This window comes from Vicugna pacos, chromosome 1, assembly GCF_048564905.1.
Source record: "Vicugna pacos chromosome 1, VicPac4, whole genome shotgun sequence".
Classification (NCBI taxonomy): domain Eukaryota; kingdom Metazoa; phylum Chordata; class Mammalia; order Artiodactyla; family Camelidae; genus Vicugna; species Vicugna pacos.
The window spans coordinates 113,339,581-113,355,444 of record NC_132987.1 but is presented as its reverse complement, the minus strand read 5'-3'; the positions used below and the strand labels follow the sequence as shown (position 1 = coordinate 113,355,444).

The 15,864-nt window shown below is 50.1% G+C and overlaps 1 protein-coding gene across 1 annotated transcript in view; it reads left to right on the top strand.

Moving 5' to 3' along the window:
* Nucleotides 1–14,811, top strand: part of URB1 (URB1 ribosome biogenesis homolog) — a 63,115-nt gene extending 48,304 nt beyond the window's left edge. The window contains exons 31-39 of the mRNA XM_006216032.4: nucleotides 6,148–6,308; nucleotides 6,703–6,814; nucleotides 7,761–7,867; nucleotides 8,345–8,488; nucleotides 9,490–9,599; nucleotides 11,053–11,250; nucleotides 12,440–12,681; nucleotides 13,007–13,606; nucleotides 14,044–14,811. Coding sequence (XP_006216094.2) covers nucleotides 6,148–6,308; nucleotides 6,703–6,814; nucleotides 7,761–7,867; nucleotides 8,345–8,488; nucleotides 9,490–9,599; nucleotides 11,053–11,250; nucleotides 12,440–12,681; nucleotides 13,007–13,606; nucleotides 14,044–14,273 — 1,904 coding nt within the window. The 3' untranslated portion in view covers nucleotides 14,274–14,811. The remainder of the gene's footprint in view (nucleotides 1–6,147; nucleotides 6,309–6,702; nucleotides 6,815–7,760; nucleotides 7,868–8,344; nucleotides 8,489–9,489; nucleotides 9,600–11,052; nucleotides 11,251–12,439; nucleotides 12,682–13,006; nucleotides 13,607–14,043) is intronic.
* The last annotated feature ends 1,053 nt before the right edge of the window (nucleotides 14,812–15,864 follow it).

Genomic DNA, 15,864 nt, shown 5'->3' with positions numbered 1-15,864 from the left:
GGCAGGAGCGGCCCATCACTGCTCCTCACGTGGCCTCCACGGGCACCAAGCCGGGAGCCCTGTCCTTCCTCTGTAGTAAGTGCCCAGTGGGGACCAGCAGAGCTGTGACTACAGACAGGGTGCGGTGAGAGAGGCCAAGGCCTGTACTCTGCCTGTCTGCTCGTTGAATGGCCAGCGTGATGCCGGAGGAGCTCCCGACTCCTTCCTCCCGGACGTAATGGCCACGTGGATTAGGTGCTTCGGGAGACTGCGCCACTGATCTCCTGTTTTCTTCCTCTTTAGACGTGAAGTTGTCTTTTTATACTCAAATGCTCCTCCTTTGAACAGATTTGCTGATCCTCCACCACTGCCCTTTAGTTCCCAACAGGAAGACGAGAGGGCTGTGTTCCCAGAGGCTGCCCATCAGTAGCCCCTCCACAAACGCTGGGTCCTATGGCTAAGCTAGATTTTCTTTGCAAGAGAGCAGGGGCATTTCATTCCGGGCAGATGTCAAAGGATGGCAACGGCAGGTGGATCTCTTAATAGCCTGGCGACTCTTAGCAGTGACTAAGTGAGGCACGTCTCTAAGCCCTCTGACCCCTCCATGCCTTGGCGGTGCTGGCGAAGTCTGTTTCTCATCAAACATGAAAATAGATTTCCCACAGTCTAAAAATATGCAACTTCAGTCAATTATAACAAATCATTTAGTCTGTTGATCTATCTCTCAGTAGAGCTTTTAGGAGACGGAAGGCCAAGGTTTGGAAAACTCTTAATAGAAAAATAGAATCAAGGCAGTGTTTTTCTGAGTCCTGAATATTGCCCTTTTGGGTGGCGGTAGCGAGAGGGCAGGCAGGCTCTGGAAGGCCTTTTGTGAAGAGAGGTAGGTGATAAATGCTCTTGCAAGTTAGGGAAATCTCTAAATACAGCCTATTTTACGTTTTACTGGTATAATATAGATCAAACAAAGTTCATCATCTGATAAAAGGAAGCCCACCAGCTCACCAGGAGACGAAGACTCCGAGCAGGAAAATGAGAAGTTGAACAGACCAGAGATCTGTGAACAGCTTAATGTCCAGTGTAGACCAGGTTTACTGTAGTTGAATTAAGCCACAAATCTTTTTTTTTATATTATTATTTTTTAAAGTTACTCCATTTACTTTTGCCCTGGTGGATGAGTAAGCATGAACAATGTCTAATATAAACTTTTATTAAAGTGTGATACGTAGGAACCCACACAAGTCATATACGTGTGGCTTGAGTTTTGGCCAAACCTCCAGCAGATAAAGGAACGGAACCTAATAACAGTTCCTCAGGCCCCTCCCTGGTCAGTACTCCTTCCTTCCCAGTGGGAGCCAGTGTCGTGTATTTGAACTTTATGTAAATGGCATTAAACACTATATATTTTTTGTATCAGTTCCATTTATCCACATTATATTTATGAGATTTGTCCTTGCTGTGTGTAGCAGAAGTTCTCTGTGGCATGTTTTTACTTCCTGCAGTGGCACCTGGGTCCAAGTGTTGCTAAACATTTTGCAGTCCTAAATTGAGTGTGTGATTAGTTTTTACGTGTAGAGGCCAGGCTTCGGAGAAACTAGTCTTACTGCTCCATTTCAGCCCTTCGCTGAAAATGGGAACCTGTTTTCTTAACCCCACTGCTACCCTTGTTTGAGTCCTTGGCTGAGAGGCAGGGCCAGCCAAGGCTGGTAGCAATGGCAGTGACAGATGCTTTTCCCACAGCAGATTCTTGCCCTGAAGAGACCTGGGCTGAGAGCTTAAGCTCCTAATTCACACATGCCACGGAACAGGGAGGCCTGTGTGCGGCTCTCCGAGCCTTGTCACCAGGCCACCGGACACAGGCTCTGAGGGCCCCTCCTTGTGACGAGCCTTCTGGCCAGGCCGCCCCTTGGGAGGTTGTGTGAGAGGAGGCGTGAGGGAGAGCTCTTCATCCTCCCACGGGATCTGCACTAAAGCCCATAAAGCATGGGGTGCTTTTCATTTTCATCCTTGTAATTGTCCTGGTTAAGCCATTTTGATCTGAAGATCTGTTATCACAAGGCCACACTGCTGTTTATGAGGCTCTTGAGACAAAGAGAATGGCTTTTATAACTATTTTTAAGTAGCATATTATATTTTCAATACCCGGAGGCAGTTCTTTTCCATACATGTTACAAAGCCAAGCCTTCCGGAGAATAACAGAAATGAGCACAAAACATGAAACTGACTTTTCCCCATGGACGTGTGGAAAATCCTTTTCTCTTAGAGAATGTCAGTGATTACTAAAAATATCCCTACCAGCTGAGTACTAGCTATTTTTAGTGAATGTGATATTAAATGTTTAGAGTTCTCTTTCTCGAATATATTCTATTTATATGTTTTTTGTTATGTAAGTATGTAGGTGTATCTTAAACACATTTCATCTTTTCCAAAACAATACAGTTTTATGCCACAGTTTGTTGCTTTGTAAAGCGTTCAGGTTTTTTCCCGCCCTTATCAAAGTAGTCACTTGTTAGAAATGAGAAAATTCAGTCCATAAGCTGTTAGAGCCCAGGAGTCTTCTGATTGTTCTTTTTCCATCCTTTTACTTTTTTTCCCTTCCAGTTTTATTGAACTATAGTTGGCGTGCAATTAAGGTGTGCAGCATAATGATTTGACTTACATACGGCATGAAATGTTCACCACAGTAAGTTTAGTGAGCATCCATTATCTCATGTAGATAGAAAGTAAAAGAAAGAAAAAATTTTTTTTTTTTTGTGAAGAACTCTTCGGATTTACTTTCTTAACAACTTTAACGTAGAACATATTGCAGGGTTGATTAAATTATGTTGTACGTTACATCCTTAATATTTATTTATCTTATAACTAGAAGATTATACCTTTTGACTGCCTTCATCCAGTTCCCCCTCCTTCTACCCCTTGCCTCTGGTAACCACAAATCTGGTTTATTTTTCTATGGGTTTTTTTGTTTGTCATTTTTAAAGTATAATGGACCTAAAACACTTTGTTAGGTCGTGGTACACAAAATAGTGATTCAGTATTTCTGTATATTTCAAAATGATCACCACTTTATCCTTTTACTTAAAGTTTGCATTTGATATTAAAAGTGGTCTCTTGTAGACAGGATATACTTGGGTTTTGCTTTTTTATCCAGTCTGACCATCTCTGCCTTTTAGTCAGAATGTGTACACCTTTTACATTTAATGTGATAATTGATCTGATTCCACCTTATTGTCTTTATTGGCTTTTAGCTATAATTTGTGTGTGTGCTTGTGAGTGTGTGCGTTGGTTGCTTTGGGGTTTATAGTATACATCTTCAATTTATTGTGGCTTACTTTCAAGTGAGTTTATACCACCTGATGGATAATAGAAGCACCTCACAGTAGTATCGCTCCATCTCTCCCCTCCTGGCTTTGTGCTGTAATTACCATACGTTTTCCGTCTACATGCTTAAAAGCCCATAATATGTGGTCACTTTTGCTTCAGATTGCCAGTTACCTCTTGAAGGGATTTAAATATTTTATTTTCACTCCATAGTTATCATTCCTTGTTTTCTTCATTCCTTCATGTAGATCCAGATTTCCATCTTCTATAATTTTCCTTCTCCCCAAAATACATTGTTTAAGAATTCTTGTAGTTCAAAGCTGCTGGTGATAAATTCTTTCAGGTTTTTTATATCTGTAAAATCCTTTTTTCTCTCTGTGTTTCAGTTTGGATAGTTTCTGTGGCTGTCTTTAGGTTCATTGATCTTTTTTTCTGCAATGTCTAATCTGCTGATAATTCTATTCAGTGCCTTTTTCGTCTTTGACATCTTAACTTTCATCTGTAGAAGCTTGATTTGAGTTTTCATATCTTCCATGTCTCTGCTTAACATGCCCAGTCTTTCCTCTGAAAATGTAGAATTCAGTGATAATAACTGTTTAAATGTCTTTCTGTACTAATTCTGTTACCTGTATTATATCTGGGTCATTTTCAAATGGTCAATTTTTTTCTTTATAATGGGCCATATTCCTGCTTTTTTGAATGCCTGGTTATTTTTATTGGAAGCAAGACATCGTGAATTTTACTTTGTTTGGTGCTGGTTATTTTTATATCCCTGTGAGTGCTTGTAAGCATTTTTTTTTAATTTATTTATTTTTTTTTTATTATTATTATTTTTGTGAGCTTTGTTCTAGGGCACACTCAGGTTACTTGGACATGGTTTCATCCTTTCCAGTGTTAAACTTCTAAGCTCGGTTAGGTGGGACCGAAGCAACATTGAATCTGGGACGAACTTTGCCCCACAACTGAGGTGAAATCCTCCGAGCACTCTGCCCTAGCCCATGAGGATTCCACCCTGGCTGGTGGGAACAGGAGCTACTTCTGGGCATGTGTGAGCCCAGGGTTGTCTCCGCCCATCCGTTTGGGTGCTTCTTTCCCAGCCTTGGGTGGCTTCCTCTTGCGCCCTTGCTGACTGGCACTCAGCTGAAGACTGACACTCTCTCAGTGGCACGCTCTTCTCCAGGACTCTGCCTTGTCACTTCTGCCCCCTCGACCTCCCAGGTTCCCGCCTCATCCACTCAGAGTTCCCCAGTCTCTGCCTAGTTTGCCTCCCAGATGGGACGATCAGAAGGTCGCCTTGTTTCCCATCTCGCAGGGACCGCTGTCCTTTGTTGCTTCATGTCCAGTGTCTTGAAAGTCCTGGGTTCATTCCTTCAGTCATTTTTTCGTTGCTTGAATAGACAGCTGAATCTGGTTCCTATCACTCTCTCCTGGCTGGAAGTAGAAATCCTGGTTATTCTTTGATATGGTGTAAAAATTGAGAAAGACAGAGGAGGGGAGCTGTATGTAAGCTGCCCGCCCCCACCAGTCTGCCCTGGGTGGGATGCTGGCAGAGCTCCGAGGATCCAGCTGCTTCTGAGGGAGGACAAACAGAGCTCGCCCAGCGGGTAGGTCCCGGTCCCCTGGTGCCTCAGCCTCTCAGACCTTGTCACCCCCAAGCAGGGCTGCAGGCATGGCCACAGGTCTCCGCTTCATGGTTTCTAGTGACTTCTACACTTTTGGACAACCACCTATTTGGAGACCATTATGCGATTATGTAGCTGTTTGGACTAAGAAGTAGCTGATTATTGTCACTTTTCTTCTTGATTTACTCTTAGGTTTTTTTTTTTAACTGCAAGCATTATTCTTTTACAAGTCTAATAACTTTGGGGAGAGAAGAGGAAAAAAGAGTTTGACTTTTAAAAAATATCATCAGTGGTATATGACTCATTCGGGATAGTCATTTCAGTTGGTTCATGTTTGGTTCCTAACTTAACTGGGTCACCAGTCCCTCATTCTAGGTGATTATCATGGCCAAATACCGCATAATCATTTTTAAACTAAGTGACATATGTCTGTTCTGATGTTTTTCTTGACAGTTTTTATATTGTAAAAAGGCCTAGGTTTTTACTAAAGAGGATTTCAAGTGTCCTGAATTTCAGGTGTGGTCAGGCGGGTCCCCTCATGGATCTGACCTTCTCTCTTGGTCACATCCTCTCCTGGAGCGATATGAGTTTCTCAAGGCCTCACAGGTGATGAATGGATATTAGTCAGCAGGCTCTCTGGCTGCAGCTTTTGCTCAAGCTCGGTGAGCTGCTCTTCTGTATGATTTTTGTTGTTTGTTTGAAGAAAGAACTAGGGTTGCAGAGTGGATATAAGTTAATCCTTCGTCAAATTGATGGTCCAGCTCAGGCTGGTTTGCACTGGCTCAGTTTCCCAGCATCACTGCCTTATGTATTTTCCTCGGCAGCATTTGTAGTTAGGAGCTCAGAGTCAGCAGACTGGATGAGGTAGACACCGTGAGCTGGCTTTCCTGCTGGCACCCAGTGGGACCTTACCTCTGTTCTCTGGCTCATTGAGTATTTGTGAGATGTAATGAAAGAATCCTGGTTGGGATTTACAAGCATCTTAAAAGCTGGAGGCATGGTGAGGATTGCCATGGAAGGGGAGACAGTCTTTTATCCAGTGTCAGAAGAAGTGAAGGGGAGCAGGAGAGAGACTTGCATTTCTTGTACCTGGCACACACACGTAGCCAACAGTGGTAAAATGCAAAAGGAAATCGAATTCTCCGTGTTGCACAAGCATTGTGGAATCGTGTGTGTGTGCGTGTGTGTGTGTATGTGTGTATTTAATGCTATATTCTATTTCTCGTAGAATTTGTGGTGGATTGTCGAAAATTTGTGGATTCCAATGCTCTGGGCCTCACCGTCATGGCCCTCAGCAGCTATGACCCCCAGATGCGAGCCGCGGCCTACTCCATCCTGGCGGCCTACTACTCGCAGCTGGAGGGGGCGCGGTTCCGGGAGCAGTCCCAGGTGAGCGGGTGGAAGGACCCCTCAGGAACACAGAGGCGTGCTGCCAGGAGACCTGAGATAAAGAACAAAAGTCTGTCCCCTCCTGGGGGATGATGCTAGAGGTGGAGAGAGGTCTCCCCTTATAAACGCTCTTCGTGCATTGTGGGTGGGCAGAGCAGTTCTCATTTCTGTCAACTGTTTCCCTGGTCTGAAATCAGAGGTTACAGCAGCTGTCGTGCGGGACATATGAGGCCTCAGAAGCCATGCCCTGAGCTGTAGGGAACAGGAGTCACCTTTGGTGGTCCCCAAGGTGTGAGGAGCAGGCCTACAAAGCTGTGGTTTAGGCTGCTTAAGACCAGGCTGGTCACAGCTGTTCCAAAAATTCTCTTTTTTCCCCTTTTTTCGTGGTTTTAAGGTACTGTATCTCTTGGATGTTGTCCGGAATGGGATCCGAACTCAGAACATGAGACTCACCTTTGTCCTGACTCTCTTCATTGCCAAAGCAGCCCTGCAGATTTTGAAACCAGGTACCACTGATTGAAATCTGTCATAAAACTTTGTTTTGTTTTGGTTAATGGTGAAAAGTCATAGAATGTTGGTACTCTTAGAGACCACATTCTTTGAGCCTAATGTGGTCATTTTCAGATGAGGAGACAGCCTCCCATCCGAGGCCCCCAAGGTCAAATAGCTTGTCCAAAGCCCCACAATTAGTCTGAAGTCAAGTTGCCATTAGAATTCAGGTTTGATTTTTATCTGTTCCTATATCATTTTTATTATGTGGTTTTTTTTTTCTTTACTTTAGAAATTGTGGGAGGAAAGAAGGTAGTTAAGCATTTGTAGACTCTAAAGAAAATCCCAGCAGAGGTCACAGTGAATGGTTCTCGGCCTCCTGTCCAGTCTGTGCCACCTGGGCGAGCCGTGTCCCACCTGAGACCTCATGTCGGGGTCGCGGCGCAGGGCAGCAGCGGTCGTGGGTGGGCTCTGCGGCTGCAGGCGGTCTGCACAGACGGGAGGCAGTGATCCGATGGTGGGACGAGGGGGAGGAGGTGTCGGCCCCGTTGCACTCTAGAGCCAAGTGTCCCAGGGCATGTCTGAGCCCTGTCTTCTCTGTGGTGGTTCCCCCTGTGAGAGGCCAATGGGTTGGGTGTTAGCTGTGCTGCCTTATGTGAGGCCAAGCCTGGCTGACTGGAGCTTAGGCAGGAGGCTGATGACTGGGCGAGGGGAGCGATGTCTCCGAAGGACCCGACGTCCAGGAGTGGTTTCTGAACCACGAGGGCAGCCTGTATGCGTGTAGAACTAAGGTGTCCTACTGCATTTTAATTCTTGAGAACTAATACCCTGGACAAGGATTAGAAAGCCCCCAAGGACAGGGGTTTTTGATGTTTGATGTCCAGCCCCCCACTTGCCGGCTCCAGCCGACTGCGGGGTGTCCTGTTGGCACCTCTGTGAGTGACTGTCTCCCTGTGTCCACAGAGGAGCACATGTACCTGAAGGTCAACAAGTTCCTGCTGTCCCACGAGTACCTGAACATGAGCAAAGTCCCAGGCTTCTACCAGTTCTTCTACAGCTCCGACTTTGAGGTACTGCTCCCGCAAAGTCTCCCCAGTCTCTTTCCGGGCGCCCCAGTCCGGGCTGTGGGCTGTGCAGCGTGGGTGGGACAGGAGGCCAGGCGGGTGGGGGCGATCACAAGCCTGCGTGCAGAGGCACTGTCCAGCCCACACGGTGATTCTTAGGTGGCTTCTCAGATGTCGCAGGGCCCTGTGTGTCATGGTATCTTCATTCTATTCTTTTGATGAATCACTGAATCGAATATTAAATGTGCTTTTAGAGGACACCCCCCTGAATTAGCACAGTTCAGTGTTTGAACTTGACCTGGTCCTTTATTCCTGACCTGAAGAAGCCAAATCAGAGAGGAGGTGGAGGACTTTTAATAGCACGTCCAGAAACAGGGGGTTGGGACTGCGGTGCCGCCGTCTGTGCCACCACCCGAAAATCGTGGTATTTGAAGACAAGGGCCTTCACTTACTCAACTAGTGTCTTGTTTGCTTGGGTTACAGCAAAAAGCGGAACAGGAGTGGGTGTTCGGGATTCTGCGCCAGGGGCTGCGGGACAAGCACTGCTACGAGCTCTGCGCGCGGCGGGGCGTCCTGCACGTCCTGCTGGCCTTCTTCCACAGCCCGCTGTGCGGCGGCCAGGCCCAGGTAGGCGGCATCAGGGGGCCTGAGGCTCCGCCCTCCCTCCGGGTCTGTTTGCAGGTCAAGTCCGACGGATTCTAACTCCAGCCTGACCCGCTAGTTTGACAAGAGCTTCCTGTGCCCTCGCCCGAGGGCGGGGCCTGCGAAGAGGGAGGAGCTGCTGAGTAATCACGAGGCTCTGAGAGTTCTGGAGACACATGGCCCCCCAAAACAAGTGAGGTGCTTGGAGACACTCAAGCCACCAGGACGTCACGTGGTGCACAGAAGCCATAAGTCACCCAAACTGGGAAACTAGGGCCAGGGGTCGAGGCTGCCCGCCTCGCCGCTGACGAGGGCATCGGCAGTAAGCCCTGCCCCCTGCGGCGGGAGCGCGTGCGGAGCGGGTACACGCAGGGGCCGCTGGGGGGGTGACGGGGGAGCCTGTGGCATTTTGATTAATTCCTAGTGCGGTCAGCTTTTGTTTCTGATATTATGTACAATGCGGGTAAACAGCAGTGACTCAGGACTCAGAGACACATTTGAATAAACTGAATTTAAATAGGGTAGATTCTTATTTTTTATGGCTTGTGAGCTTTCTAGAGCACCCAGTTAACAGTTCTGGAGACAGTCCCATCTTTCTGTCCTCCTTCCCAGGTGGTAGAATTGAGGTGATGAAATGAGCCTTCAGCAGCTCGTGGCTGGGCTAGAGATGGGTCCGCATTCTCTCCCCACTCAGGCTGCTGGGGATGCAGGCCATGTGGTTTCCACACTGAGTCTTTGCTGGTGATGGATCAGCAGACGTAGCGTCCACCCGGGCCAGTGACTGCTGTGGCGGTCTGTGTACTCTAGCTGTCGCTGGTGGGGAGGGGGGTGCTCCCGCACGGCCACCACTCTTACAGACTTATCAGATGTCACATGCAGCCACCACCTGTCATTGTAACATACCATGCTGTGGTTTAAAGTATTCTTTTGAGCAAATGAGTCAAGTTTCCCCACTGAAGAGTGACTTTTTTGTTTTGGGTTTTCAGAATTGGATTTTGGAAATTCTGCAGAATGCTGCCCGGGACGCCAAATCTGCCTACGAGATCCTGCGGGACTACAGCCTCTTGACATGGATCTTACACATCCTCGAGAGCAAGTGAGCACCTTGTGTGTGAGAGACCTTGTGTGTGAGAGGTGTGTGTCAGGCAGAGGGCGGGGACGGAGACAGTGGCATCTCCCTCTGGCTCTGGTGTCAACTGGAAATGTCCAGTAGCATCCATGTTCTCCAACACAGTGTCCCCTACCTACCTGTCACCAACCTCCTGGTGATTGGTGATGCCGATATGGCATTTCTTCACTTTAAATCTGTCTTCTGAGCCTCTTGTCTGCCGTGGAGTGACAGGCGCCAGCTTCTGCCTGCGTTTGGCAGAGGCACTGCCCACTGACCAATCTGTCCCAGCTGCGCAGCCCAGAGGCCTCCCCTGGAGTGGTGTCCTCCATCTGAGGTGTCAGGACGGCTGCCCTGCCTGCGGTAGAAACCAGGAGCCCTCAGTGTCAGGAGCACTCGTTTGGCGATGTGGGTGACAGTCCTCCACTCCCGCCCAGGGTCAAGGTGCTCGGTGAGGGGACAGTGCCCGAGTGCATCCAGGACCAGGTGGGCATTTGTCTTGTTATCTGGGGGGACTAACCACTAGGATTCAGTTTCTCACCGTTCTGGAGGCCGGAAGTCTGAGATCAGGGGCCAGCGTGGCCGGGTTTGGGGAGTGCTCTCTTCATGGCTGACAGACTGCCGATTGCCTGCTGTGCCCTCACAGGGCGGGTTAGAAGGAACGGGGAGCTCTGGTCTCTCCCTCTCCTTACAGGACACCAGTCACATCATGGGCTCCAGCCTCGTGACCACATCTAAACCTAATGGCCTCCCAAAGGCCCCACTCCAAATACAGTCACATTAGGGGTTAAGGGCTTTGACACCCAAGTCTGGGGAGGGGTGGGGCACATGGTTCAGTCCATAGCCTGGTCTCTATGATTCCTGATAATCTCCTGAGTTTGAGGCTGTGTGAAAAGATGAAGACCTTGTCTCAGCAGACAGCCCTTGGCTCAAACAGCTGTCCGCGATAAGCCCAGGGATATCCAGGCTCTTCTGTGCATTTTTTAAATGAATTTTTAAAATATTCTCTAAAAGAAAGTAACACCTTACATCTAGAATGAATATATGGACATCAACTTCTAGACTGTCTCAGATTTATGAAAGGCACCGTTGGCTGATCACCTGTTCCCGGCTGTGACCTTTACGATTTAGAGTTGAGCTGTCCTCGTGGGCAGGATGGCTCTTACGATGCTGGCGGTGGCTCAGGAATATCTCTGTCGGGACTTCAGTGGTCGTCTGGTTAGAAAGGAGGGTTGGGACCTTGCCCTGGGATGGAGCTGCGTTCCTGTGGCAGGCACCTGCTGTTACTCAGACGCTGTGCTGTGTGGGGGCTGTGGTGGGGGGTGAACCGCTCGGGTGTCCACCCCATCGTGGTCTCTTCGTGGTTCCCACCTCCGCTCCCCTGGCAGATGTCAGTGGGAGGAGAGGATGTGACAGAGGGTGGACTTTCCCTCTGTTTCAGGTTTCTGGAGACTCCACTGCTGTCCAACGTCATCTCCCTGCTGCACACGCTGTGGGTGACCAACCTGGGGGACAGAGGAATGGAGGTGGGGGAGCAGCCTCCTCGCAGCCTTGGGTCCCAGGAGCCCCCAAAGCTGCTCGCCCTGCACTTGGTCAACGAGTTCCTCTACGTTCTCCTCGTGCTCATGAAGCACCTGAGGTGAGGCCCTCCCCGGTGGGTGGGACCCCTGGGAGGTCACCCACGGGCATCCCCTGGGTCACGACTCCACAGGTGGGCTTCGGGCCAGGATTGCCATCATTGTGGTGACGTCAGGAAACCTGTTTCAGCTCTTCCTCTCTCCACTTCGACTTTACGAGGTGCCTTTCAAGACCATGAGAACTTACACACTCAAAACACCTCAAATGTGTCCTGTGAGATCATTATTAGCAGACATACCATCTACTTGGAGATCAGGATTCAGGCACTCAAAATGATGTTTTGTAGAAAGAACATATTTTCCATGATGTTAACCCAGGGAAGTTAAGCTTTTCCCAGACTTGCTTCTACCTTCATTAGCCAGCGTGGGCTCTCTTATCCATGAATTTCCTTGAAAATTTCAGTATTTTCATCTGATCCCTTGGAATTATGCTCTTGGTTTCCACAGGGGCGCTCAGTTCCTTTCAGACCCTGCTGTGTTAGAGCGAACACACTGTGCACTGGTGTTTCTGCTTTGGGAACGGGTATGCTGATGGGAACCAGAATGACAGCAAGTAGATTGTTATCTCAGAATGAAAACTTTCTTGACAAAGAGCAGGTGTTTGGTTTTCTGTTGTGAATTCAATTGTCGAAGCAGTGCCGGACCACCCTTGTTTCTTATTTTGGGTTGTCCAGGACACCTTGGTCTCTGAGAACTGATTGTCATTCAGAATAATAATGATTGTAATTTAAAAATTGTGCGGAGCAGATGATTTTGAACTTTCAGTTCCTTAGAGCTCAGAGGGCTGTGTGTCCTCCGGGGCCCACCGTCAGGTTTGGCCATGGAGGTGCTGTCCTGGGGCTTTTCTGAGCCTTTTCACTGGGAGCTCCTGAGACGGAAAGGCAGTCCTGGAGTTGTTCTGCAAGGCGGCAGTGCCCTGACTGCCAGGCTCCTCCGAGCCCTCCCAGTTAGCTGTGGTTTCCTGAGTTTTCTGTGCCTCCAGGGTGGAGGCCAGACTCCGGTCCCCTTCTTGCCTTCCCTGGAGCGGCTCGCTTTTTCCTGCTCTGTGTGTTGGGGTCCATGCTCTTGTCTGTTGAGGACGGACTGTTTGCCCTCCAGGTCCGTGGCTGGTCTGTTGTCCAGCCGTCTTGGTCCTGGGCTGCGGGGTGAGGAGGTGGCTCTTGCTCAGCAGGTGTCCTTGGCTCCCAACAGGCCCACCTTGGCCTCTGCCCAGCTGACTGGCTTCTTTGAGACACTCGACTCCGTGCTGAGGTACCGGGCCACCGTCCTGCAGGCCTTCAAGGACCTGAACCGCTTCACTGTGAATGAGGCCGTGCTGTCCACCAGGGATGTCCTCGTCCTCCTGCACAAGTGGAGCCTCATTGAGAGGGACGTCCGGCTCCAGGAGGACCTGAGAGCAGCTGCGGAGAAACACCAAGTCAGGGAGCTGCTAAGTGAGTGTCAGACCCATGACCTGTCTTGTGCTCCCCGGAATGGGCTGGCTTCCACCTAGAACCGCCAGCGTCTGTCCCTCTCTGAGCAGTGTTTCCAAAACTGACGAAGCTTGGAGACAGGGCCTGTCTGTCCTCATAGCCCTGGTCGGGGAGGAGATGGGGACCAGGTTTTGAGTTCCAGCTCTGCTGCTCACAGGTGCTCGGCACAGCTCTAAGCACAGCCTGTAAGCTGCCCCCTCCTCTCCGGGGCACGCCTCACCGTCTGGATCTGTGTGGGGACGGGGGACACTGGTCTCACTGCTTCTCTTCTTTCTGTGTGTAACAGAAATGCTCAAAGATAAGAACAGGCCTGTCATGCCAGCCAGAGCCAAAGGCCTTCGGGGCCGGAAGAGGAGGCCTGGGGAGGCAGAGGAGATGGCCGACCCTGAGCTGCAGGCGTCCACTCTGGAGATGTGCAAGGGCCTCCTGAGATCCATATTGACCCACTGGGGGCCGGTGTTCCCCGGGCCGGAGCCCGCTCAGGAACCCACGGACCAGGCCACCCCCAAGAGCGAGGCCCCAGGCCCCGTACACACTGTCACCTCCCTGGTGGCCAGCTGGGCGCTGCGCTCGGTGGCCGAGAGCCCACTCAGCGGGGCAGGGGCTGCCGGCCTCCTGGGCTGGCTGAAGAGCCACGTTGTGCCACAGCCGCTGGTCGTGGCCGACCTTCTTCAGGACGACGCCGTGAGGAGCAGCTTATTTCGCCTGTACGGCCGGCCCTGCGACGCCGAGGGGCTGGCGGGGCCCGAGCAGGCCGTGGCCTGCCTGCTCAACACGGTCATGCTGCGGCTGCTGGAGGCCCGGGGTCCCGCGGGGAGCGCCGTCCCGCCGGCGGTCGAGGCCCTCCACCTCTCCTCTCTGAGTGCGGAGGACGGAGCCACGCAGGGTAACGCGGGGTCCTGGGCTGGGGGCTGAAGAGATGGGAGAGTGGGCTTGGGGGTGAGGAGCACCTGTTCCTTAGAGCCTGTCAGGTATTGTTAGTTAAGTATTTGGGCCCCTTATCACCACGTGAAGAATTATGTTTCTCATCGTGACCAGATGTGCCTTGTGTGTGTGCGGGCACGCAGGTCCCACAGTTTACATGCTTGGCGTCTAGCAGGTGCTTAGTAAAGGGGTTTGACTACACAGATGAAGAAACAGCAAAGGCCACAGGAGGGCGAGATTAAGCCCAGAGTTAAGCAAAGCAGAATTAATTTGTTTTATCTGCACGTTCACCACACGTTGCATTTAAGGGGTTGGCTGAGCCTGGGGCCCCGTGCATGTGGGCGGGTGACTTGTGGGCTGGTAGATTGCGCCCTAATGGTCCTGTTGTCCCTTCCTCAGCCACTGCCACGTTCCTGGTGTCTCTGTACATTAAGGATGTCTGGCTGGGGGCCCAGCGGCCAGACACCCTCTTGACCCACATCCAGATGGTCCTCGATGCCACAGAGGACGCGCAGGCTGGTGACGAGGAGGCTGTCGTCAGGCTCTGCAAGGACATGCCAGCCAGGTGCCCCTCTGTGGACGCCCAGCCGGCCGGTGCCTCCAGCTCCGGCTTCTGGGACTCGGGTTGAGCCGAAGGTTTCCGTGGAAGGCCTGCGAGATGACCGTGTTGTATACTGACTCGGTGTCCTGACAGGAAGTTGACTTTACTTAATTGACAAATAACAAGCTCAGGGGACTGTGTGTGCGAAGTGATCAGAGTCACAGGGGGCTTGGGGCCTTCGGGCCACGAGCAGGGAAGACCCTTCTTAGGGGTTCATTGTTCCTCAAAGAAATACCTCAAATTGAGGTAGCACTTCTGAACACTTAAGGGATTCGTGGATGTTAGCTGAAATGTCCAAAAATAAATCAAACTCAAGAGCATGAAGAGAGATGTTGAAGTTTCCTTTCTGTAGGAAATCATGACAACTTGTGTGGCTTTTTGAATAAATAATCCCTGCCAGTGTTGTGTTGATTGTTTTATTAAGTAAAAGGACGTCACAGTAAATCCTTAAAGTATCAAATTGACTTGACTTCTGCTTTGGGAAGATAACCTGTATTTTTTTAAATTGTGTTTCAAAGAAGGGATTGTACTTTTTATAACTTGTTAATAAATGTCTGTTTTTGTTAGGTTTCTGTGTTTTGCTTAATTGATGTTTACAAGCTACTTTTATTCCACAGAGACTTGCATTTTAGAGGTCAGATTTGACTTTTAAGATTCCTATATTAATTGATGTTGTAGCTGACACACGCTGAATAAGGAATGTCATGGGTTTCCCAGATAAAATTCAGTCCTGTTCATTTAAAGCTCTGCGTGTACCCACGTCCCTCCTGCACACCTGGGCTCCCGGGAGTCTGCTGGGCCCTTGTCCCATGTCAGCGCGCAGCATCCCTGTCTGTCACCTGAGAGACGGCTGTTTATTTGCCTGGATGATATATATAGCACTGAGGATGCCTTGGTTGCAGCTTAAACACTTACCTTTCTGTTTACCTCCAGTGGTGTTTAGACTCTCTTCTGGTTGTTTTAAAGACTTTTACCAAGAGTAATGCTGACCTGCTCATGTCCCCTTACCACAGATAGGGCCCACTGACTAGAAAGCAAGGACCTGTTACCTGCCCTTTTCCCTCCCCGCCAAAACCCCCACAGCGATGTTCGCAGAGTATTCTGAAGCCAGAATCCTTGGTTTCGATTCAAGTTGGAAAGGCCGTGTATTCCCCTCTCCCACTTCTGCATCCCTGGGGCCCATCAGTCTCCCTCCCCTCGTCCTCCCTTCCCACCACTGCCCCCAAGTCTGGTCCCCCCAAGTCTGGCCTCACCTAGAGGGGCTTTTCTTCAGTCACCTGGGATGGGGTGGTTTATGGGCTTGTGGCATGGTGCTGGCTCCTGGCCAGGGGCAGACTGTCAGGCACTAAAGAGCTAGGGTTTGGGGGGTCTCGCATCAGAGGTCACATGAAGTCACACCCAATATGGCACCCTCCTGCCACCTGGGCTTAGGCCCTGTCTGCCTTGCCAGGCTGCTTCCTCCGGGGAGATGCCTCCTTGGGCTCTGTGAGAAGTCTTGGGGAGGTCAGAGGTGTGGTTCAGGTCCCTTGACCACAGTCAGTGCCCCTGGCCAGACACACAGTGCTCCATCTTGGTAACAGTGACTGTCAGTGGCGGATGGATGGGAACTTGGGAAGCCC